We start from the raw sequence: 9,649 nt of genomic DNA, 5'->3' as shown, positions 1-9,649 counted from the left end.
GGTCGCATTAACCGAATATTTTCCGTCGTTGACCGGTTTTTTAAAACGGTGACTGAAAAAACTGAAGTCCATCCGTCATTTTGACAGGTTACAATTCACACCCCAGACCACAGGGTGGCAAGTGAGCATATTAATTAGCTATTGTCTCTCTTGATGCATGACGTCGTTGGCCTTACTCGGAAAAATGTCAAGGCAACTGAGTGTTTGCCTGCCACGGCCAGACTGTTCCCCCTGTATTTTTCTAACACTGAGAGAAAAGTCTGGGACACAGAGTGGGTACAAAATCAATCGACAAATCAGATTTGTTTATTTGCGTGACGTGTTCTTCACGAGCAACGTCACTCTTGCGCGCCGAAAGTCGTCTCTACAACAACACGGATGGCGGGAGAGCCGAGAATATGTTCCAATCCGCGGTAAATTCAGTTTTAAATGAGCTAAAACACATCGACACGAGACATTGACAACGGTCTGTCTCGCGCTAGCCATGTTGAATAAACTCCGTTTTCCTCGTATGTTTGCTTCCGCGCGCAAGTCCCTCGTCCTGCCCTCGTCGCTTTGCTAACGGAACGTCTGCCCGTCGCTGATTGGTGCACTCCGCTGTCTGTTTGCCTCTTGTTAAGCTTGTTCGGACAGACTATTAATTAAAAATGAATGAAAACTAAATACAATTGAATATGTCATTATTATCATTTTAAAAATGTAAGTGACGGGTAAAAATAGATTATGACCGGATTTTTAAGACACTGTCAGTCAAAATGACAGACAACGAAAAAGTCTAGCGCAACCTCTGTGCTTAAGGTGTCAAATTCGCTATTGATAGACGTTTCGCCTCTGTAGATATTTTGCCAGAACAACGGTATTAACAAGGAACATTTGTAGCAGACAAAATTCTTAAGAGCAAGATTTGTTTGTGTAAAAACAATGTGAGCATTGAACTGCTCAAAAGAAGTGAACCCTTTATAAGAGGAACAATTTTATTAAGTTCTTTACAAAGCTGCTCACGCCCACGTCACACCGGCAAAGCATGCAGAAACCGTGGAACGAGTCTCGACTGCTTTTGGCGAGGAAATCGTGCTCTTTCGTCCATTCAATGTTAAAAGAAGTCCACCATTTTAGCATGTTAGCTGGCACGGTTGTAAAATGTCGGCGAGGCAAATATGTCGTCAGATAGCTACACGTGAAGCTTTGTTTACATTTTATTGTATTTGATATAGGATGTCTATAACTGAAGCCACTCTTGGCCAACCACAGACCAGTTGTGACAACTTTGGGGCTGAGGTGCGTCACATAAACTGAGCCGTGGCTCATTTTCTTTAAAATTGGTTGTGCCGAACACATCGCTATAAAGTTTAGGTAGTGCCCGTCCTTAAACCAGACAGGTGGTCACTTGTCACCCTACTTACTGACCAGAAAAGCTAAGTGACTCTGCTTTAGACCAGCCAGTGTTTTAAGAGGACGTTCGCAATTTTTAAGCTAATGCTAACGTGAATGCTACTTAAATGGTAGCAGTTACATTTAGCGTCTGATGATCACTCAGCAGAGACCTTTAGAGGCTAAAGAAACATTGCATATTCTTTCTTGCCAAGATAATAAAACAAATCTTACCGTGTTTGCAAATAAGCAAGATGGCACGCAGCCTAGCTTGTGACATCCTAAACTACGGTCAGGAGGGAGAGGCGCAGCACATCTCACATGAGTGACACGACCCAAACACTGCCATGATGCAAGCTGACGGACTCCGAATACAATGTGAAAATGTCACGCATTCTGAACCGATGACAGAAACCATGTTGCATTTTCGTCTCGTAGTAGTCTCGTCAGACGAAAACTGGCCATCATCTAGTCTCGCAAGCCACGTTTTTAGCGCGTCATCGTCATGAAAAGATTGTTTGCCGACAAAATATTTTCGTTATCGTCATTGTTGACGAAAACAACACTGGCTCCAATCCTTTTGAATTGGGAGGTCTGGCGCCCAAATTATTTTGCATATTACATTTATGTTAGATAATTATGTGAGATCTCATTATTACAGACAGTAGGTTCTCACTGCTGTCTTATTTTGATTCTTGATCACAGGTGGAAAAAAAAGACTGATTTGATGATTAGTTTTCCAGGTGACCAAGTTCGATAAAAAGGACTTGAGATGGCTATTGTACATTATCAAGCAAGACCAGCAAGGTCTTTGAAGGTCTTTCTGCTTTTGAAACACATTAAATACTTGCGCTTTTCTCAAGGAATGAAGACACCTAAGTGCAAACTTATCAAAAGATTTACTTTTACATTTTTAGTGTACAAGTAGTTTTGTTTCTGGTAGTTCTGCAACAATGAATCGATTATATCAAGTAATTGGATTAGAAAAAAATCTTCAAATTCAATTTCCAATCTTCAATGATTTGTTTCATCAGAGTGGCGTTGTGGAGGTTTATTTTGAAAGTGTTTGATTTAGTTTTATTGATTTGGGAGGATATACTGCCTTCTAGTGGCAACAGTGATTATTACATGTTTTTTTGTGGAGCTACTATGTTTAAGCATTTGTAATTTAATGTAGAGATATATGTTTGAATGATTTGTTAGGACAATTGTGGAATATAACATTAGCATTTTATAGCATTTAAGCTAGCAGACTTTTGCTATGCAAGCTAAAGCCTGCAAACCGTTTGCTGAAGACATGTCAACAAAGCACATGGATTACTGGAACCATGTCCTATGGTCTGATGAGACGGCCGAGCTTTCTTGTGTACCATCTTCAGAAGAGGCTTCCTGCTGGGGTGACAGCCATGCACACCAATTTGATGTAGAGTGTGGCGTATGGTCTGAGCACTAACAGGCTGACCCCCCACCTCTTCAATCTCTGCAGCAATGTTGACAGCACTCCTGTAACGAGTCACATGACATTTTGGAGGGAAAATGACAAGCAGTACTCAATTTGGACATTAATGGATGTACGTAGTTTCTAAGGGGTGTACTCACTTTTGTTGCCAGGGGTTTAGATATTAATGGCTATATTTTGGGTTATTTTGAGGGGAAAATAAATTAACTCTATTATATACGCTGCACACAGACTACCTATCTGCAGAAATGCGAGGGGTGTACTCACTTTTGTGATACACTGTAACGCCACAAACTGTAGCTCTAATCTTGATTACAAATGCATACATAGGGTTTCCCTTAGGGTTTTTTGAAGCTGTGGTGGTGGGCTGCATCGGAGCCGGACAGCCTCACCATGTCGTGCCACGCCGAAATTGCGTCATATCATGACAAATGACTTTTTTTTCATATTTTTTCCCCAAGAAGAACCATGACAAAGATCTACTTGAAATATTTCATTAGCCAGCCTAAGGTCGTAGCTCTCAGCTACGGTACATGTACGTAAAATGCATAGTTGATTACAGCTACATTACCCTACGTAATAATATTTTTTTTCTCGTAGCAATAGTATGACTTACATCTCGTAGTCCTTCTTTTTCCTTTTATTTGGCCCTAATACGTACTACATTACCACAACAACAATAGTCCTTCTGTTAACGGACCCAATTCAAGGAGTAGGGGGAAATTCTGATAGACTTGTAGAGTTTTACTAGTTTCGGTAAGAAGGTGAATAGTTTTTTATTGGTGTTCGTGAATTACATATCACACAAAGGCACATCGAGGTACCATTAACTTAACAATGAGAGGTATGAGAGTCATTTTGAAAAAAAAGGGGCGTTTATCAAAGTTTAGTCAACCGTGATTGCTTATATCCGTCTGCCGAAACAGCCTGAGAGCACAGATATAAGTACACCTGCCCCTCTGCTATTGGATGCATTGTTGACGTTAGCGCGGCGGCGTTCTGTAAATAGAGCAAGGCTCTATTTTGGGCCCAGCCTCTCGGCGCAAATTCATTCAAACTTGGCCTTCTGTCCAAGACTCACTTTCGTTGAAAAGTCTGATCCAAACTACTGTAATTCCCCGGGTATGGGGAAGACGGAGAGGAGTTGGTATTTTCTTACCCACTTTATTGTGGCAAAATTAATAAAGAAAAACAAAAACAAAATAACAGCGGGCTGCCACGACATTCGACCGCTAACTCTCCCTATCTCGCCCGTTCTCCCATTCTTCCTACTCGCTTCCCTCCTACGTATCAGCTCCCCAGATCGATTGTCTTTTAAGGGGGCCGCGGCAGTGACAGACATTACAATACACAATGAATAGATTGCTGCTGAACCCTTCACACTAGGCTGCCGCTAGTTTGAAACTGCTTAAAAATTCTTTTTTTTTTTTTTTTTTTTAAATAAAAAAAAGTCATTTGCAAGGCATGGCGGCTTTTATTTTGGTGTGGCGGTGAGCCAAAATCTTGTATACGTGGTGGAAACCCTGCATACACAAACATATATTAGATGAATCAATTTACAGCCTAATGTGGGCCAAACCAGAGCGTAGCTGTCCTTATAGCCATGTCACCCAAGTCTGCTCCTCAGGCAATACAAGGTGAGAGTCCAGCCAGACCCAACGTTGCCACCAGAGGGCAGTGTATCCTCCACTAATATATAAAATACAATACCTTTGGGCTTTTTGGACAGTTATAATGAGATTTAGGGGTACTTAAAGGGATTATTCTGATTGACGTGGAAATTCAGGTTACGTTGCCAGCATAGGAACGGAACTCGTTCATAACCCGGGGACTAGCTGTCGGTAAATCATCGATGGCTGCAACTATAATTTCTGGAATGCTTCTTTTACAATCTATTTACAATTCATTCATTGTCCAAGAAGCAACAAATTATTTTGATGAAGGGGTGTTTGTATGATTTTTTTTTTCTGTGACAGGTCATTGGTCGAATGTGCAAGATCATCGACAAAACCTGCTTGTCACCAACACCGACTCTGGAGCAGCACCTGATGTGGGATGACATCGCCATTCTGGCCCGCTATATGCTAATGCTTTCTTTCAACAACTCTTTGGACGTCGCTGCCCATCTGCCGTACCTGTTTCATGTTGTCACGCTCCTGGTGGCCACGGGGCCGCTGTCACTCAGGGCTTCCACCCACGGATTAGTTATCAACATCATTCATTCCCTGTGCACTTGTTCTCAGCTTAACTTCAGAGGTGAGGACTAAATGTGATTGGTTTGTCCTAGACAATGTCATTTGAATGATATACATGGACCTAGAATTACATTTTTGAAATTAATTTCCTTGTTTTTGAATGATTTCAGAGGAGACAAAACAGGTATTGCGGTTAAGTCTGACAGAGTTCTCCTTGCCCAAGTTTTACTTGCTCTTTGGGATCAGCAAAGTCAAGTCAGCAGCTGTCATTGCCTTCCGGTCCAGCTACAGAGACCGCTCCTTCTCCCCGGGCTCTTACGAAAGGGAGACTTTTGCTCTTTCTTCCCTGGAGACGGTCACCGAAGCTTTACTAGAAATCATGGAGGTCGGTCATTTTACCACAACAGTGATCGTATTTTAGAATTGTTCACCTTATGCAGTGCAGTGAAAAAGTACCTGCTCCCTCCCTTTAATTATTTTGTGGGTTTTTTTTTGTTTTGTTTTGCAGTTTCCCTTATATTAATGTTTAGGATCATCTATTGATCCCGTACCTTTCAAGTTTATTATTTAATATTTGATGATTGACAGTATGAAATGCTTTCTTAATATCTACAAATATTCCAACTGAATGTAGTTTGAGATCACTAACATTAGTAATATCCTCAGCTGATTCTATTAAGGCTAGTGATGTAGAACTGTTTGACCTAAATCTATCCTTACTGTCAAAGAGTAAGTTATATTTACTGTATTTATGAACTAATCTGTTGATTAGGGCTGCAACTAACAATTTTTTAAATTATCGATTAATCGGACGGTTAATTAAACAATCGTTTAATCGGATAAATGTCACTTTTTTCAATTACCTCAACAATTTCTCTTTCACAGCATTCTTTTTTATCACGATAGCAATATGCCACGATATACCGTATTTTCCACACTATGAGGTGCACCTAAAAGCCTTCAATTTTCTCTAAAGCCAACAGTGTGCCTTATTATCCAATGCGCCTTATATATGGATTAATATTGGGTAATCATGACAGGACATTCTCTTTAGGGTCTTTTCATCAAGTGGATGCATAACACAACCTCAACTACTACTACTACTACTACTGCTACTACTGGTACTGTGCCTTATAAAGCGGTGCGCCCTATACAGGTATATGAAAACAGTTTTAAAATAGGTCATTCATTGAAGGTGCGCGTTATACTCTGTTGCGCCTTATAGTGCAGAAACAGTCATGTATTTTTTAATCATTTGAAAAAAAAAAAACATATAACATACTCAGAGGTTGCGCTGGACATTTTCGTTGTCTGTCATTTTGACTGACAGGGTCATAAAAATCCCGTCATAATCTATTTTTACCCGTCACTTAATTTTTTAAAATGATAATGATGACATATTCAATAGTATTTAGTTTTCATTCATTTTTAATTAATATTGTAACGCTTGCTTGGCGGCGAAAAATTACACGGAAGTCGTGGTATTTTTCTCCCTCTTTTTACTCTGCTTACCGCCAACAACACCAAAAAAAACAACAACTCCGCCCCCAAAGAAAAAGGGGCAACTATATAGACCCCAATCACCAACGTCACACAATGATCTTAATTGTGGTTGTCAGCCCAAAATCTTCTAAATATATATTAAATGCATCTTACCAGATATAAAATGACTACTACATAGTCTGTGGTGATCGTTTGGTGCCCAGATTTCTTGTCGAATTACAGCAGTCCATCTCGCTCTCCTCTTCGGGTCTCTCAGAATACGGTAGAACTTCAAGTCTCTCCGTCTATCTTCTCTGTTACTGCAACCAACCGCCACACACGCCTTCACCATTTTGATTATTAATGTTAACGAGCAGAAAAACACACCGTAATAGGAGGCATGTACGTAGCGGTAATGTGTAAACACGACGAGCTGACACACAATATGGCGGCTCCAGTCAGGGGGGCGGAGTTGTGACGTCATGTGATTGGGGTGTATACACAGGCGGCAATCTAGTCCACCAATTGGATGACGCGCTGGCACACCGGGTGCACCAATAACAACCTCGCGTTGATGTGTCAATCATGGTGCCGCCGCCAGACCCCGGTGACGCTACAATATTCTGACAGAATAGCCAACGACGTCATGCATTAAGAGAGACAATAGCTAATTAATATGCTCACTCGCCACCTTTGGTCTAGGGTGTGAATTGCAACCTGTCAAAATGACGGACGGACTTCAGTTTTTTCCGTCACCATTTTAAAAAACCGGTCAACGACGGAAAATATTCGGTTAACGCGACCCCTGAACATACTATTACAGCTTTCCACCCTCAATTTTTCTCATTCTTATTTGCCACACAGATAAATGCATGGAGACAATATTATGCAAGTATTATCGTAGTGAGTTTCAACTTTTTTTTTTTTTTAACAATGCGCTTAACAAATTATTCAAACACATATTCCCACCAATGCGTACGAATGCGTACAAAAAAAAATATTAGCTCAAACAAAGACTTACCTTATGTTGGTCTTGACAGGAAGAAGCTGGATTCAGCCATGTTAAATGAGTTTTGTCATATTCACTGTTGCCACTAGAGGACAAGTGTATCCACCCAAACAATAAAACTAAACGCAAACACTTTCAATACAAAAAATTGCAATGTCACTCTAATTAAACAAAACCTCGAAGCAGCAAAATCTGATTCAAAGCTTTTTTCTCATCGAATTACTCATGTTAATCGATTAATCGTTGCAGCACTATTCAAGACCACTTGAAGGCGCTATACAGCAAATTAACCAACATAGAACGTTGACCAAATTGGCTGCAGAGCAAAATATGTCAATAATATTGTAAAATGAAATGTTCAAAGTTCATGTTGTGTGATAAAAGTTTCTTCAGTTACTGTTCATATGTTGCATTACTTGCTTGTTATGCTATTTAGTTTGCTTGTATGTGATCATTTTAGTTTTGTTGTAAAACCATGAATTGGATTGACATTTGGTTTAATGACATGCTATTATTTCTGTCGGTCTGTTGTGAGGTGAATGTTATATTTGAAGGAATCTAGGGGTCGTAGGGGCTGCAGCCTTGTACATTTACTTTCTGCCTAACACATCACGATATTCTCGATAAGAGTAAGTTAAGATAATGACAATATGTCATTTTATATCATTTTGATAATGTATATTGTACGTCACTTTTTGTCATATATGATCTTAAACATTCCGATGGGAAGAGGATGAAAATAATACCCCTAGGAATTGGAGAATACTTTTTCATGGCTCTGTATATTTCTCAACATTCTTGTTTTGAGATTTTTAATTAAATCCTTTTTCCAGGCTTGTATGAGGGACATCCCAGCCTGTAAGTGGTTGGACCAGTGGACAGAGCTTGCACAGAAGTATGGGAAGCTTGTTCAAATTACATTGTAAGCATGATTGCTTGAATGTCTGATGCAAAATGTACTTGCTTACTAGGTTTGCCTTCCAGTACAACCCGTCTCTCCAGCCCAGAGCCCTTGTGGTGTTTGGTTGCATCAGTAAGAGAGTCAGCCACGGGCAGATCAAGCAGATTATTCGAATCCTCAGCAAGGCCAGCCCTCTTCTCAGCATCGACCGGGTAAGAAGGAACACCAACTTGCCATTAGGGGGTGGGAAGCTCTGGGTAGCTCACAGTACGGTACGATTTGCGATACAATTCAATACAATTATCAAATTACATCTAATCAACAGCAGTGAAATGTAACTACTTTTTACGTTTTAGTAGACGTCCAAACCATTTGAAGTGGCAGGGTGGCAGTGAATAAAAATAGCAGGGCCGAGAACCAAAGTGGTATTTGCCATGTGGCAAAATGGATTTTGCCATGTGGCATTTTTTTTTTGCTATGTGGCAAAATGGATTTTGGTTTGTCGCATTTTTGGGGGGTATATGGCAGTTTTGAAGGCCATGCACGTCCAAATTTTCCATTCATATGAAATGGCAGAAAAACGTGTGGCTGTGATTTTTGACCATACGCTTAGCATTACAGCGCATTGACATTCAACTGGCAACCAAGTCAGGCTATGCCATTGACCGCTATGCACGTCCAAATTTTCCAAAATCCAAATCCATATTGCCACATACCAAAAAAAAAAGATGCCACATGTCAAAATCCATTTTGCCATATGGCAAAAAAATGCTACATGGCAAAATTAATTTTGCCACATGGTTAAAAAAAATGCCACATGGCAAAATCCATTTTGCCACATGGCAAATACCACTTTTGGTTCTCACTGTCCCTCAAAATATGCTCGCTCACTTTCATCTCTCCCACGGATTGGGCATCTATGGCCCAATGGTGCCCAGTGACTTAATTTTGAGTTATTTCAGGTCATTTCTTGTTGATTTTCAGTCACCTTATGTTTATTTTTTGGGCATTTACATGCCACTTCGTGTTGATTTTGGGTACTGAACAGGAAGTGACCCGGGAATGTCCCAAAATAAATAGGAAGTGACTCAAAATCAACCAGCAAATGCCCTAAAATGAACAAGAAGTGGCCTGTAAATGCCCCTCAATGCCCCTCTGGTTTCAGTGCCATTGACGGCGCAAGTTATCCAATTCATTTGAATTGGGGGAGGGAGGGTGTGAATGAACGAATA

The 9,649-nt window shown here is 40.4% G+C and overlaps 1 protein-coding gene across 3 annotated transcripts in view; it reads left to right on the top strand.

Moving 5' to 3' along the window:
* The window catches only part of nf1a (neurofibromin 1a), a 172,839-nt gene that overhangs the window by 137,209 nt on the left and 25,981 nt on the right, over positions 1 to 9,649 (top strand). For all 3 annotated transcript variants that reach the window (XM_057839706.1, XM_057839707.1, XM_057839705.1), the window contains 4 exons: positions 4,807 to 5,086; positions 5,196 to 5,410; positions 8,350 to 8,411; positions 8,488 to 8,629. In XM_057839706.1, coding sequence (XP_057695689.1) covers positions 4,807 to 5,086; positions 5,196 to 5,410; positions 8,350 to 8,411; positions 8,488 to 8,629 — 699 coding nt within the window. The remainder of the gene's footprint in view (positions 1 to 4,806; positions 5,087 to 5,195; positions 5,411 to 8,349; positions 8,412 to 8,487; positions 8,630 to 9,649) is intronic.

This window comes from Corythoichthys intestinalis, chromosome 6, assembly GCF_030265065.1.
Source record: "Corythoichthys intestinalis isolate RoL2023-P3 chromosome 6, ASM3026506v1, whole genome shotgun sequence".
Taxonomy (NCBI): domain Eukaryota; kingdom Metazoa; phylum Chordata; class Actinopteri; order Syngnathiformes; family Syngnathidae; genus Corythoichthys; species Corythoichthys intestinalis.
Note: the sequence above shows the minus strand (reverse complement) of the source record. Positions and strands in the feature narration are given on the sequence as shown.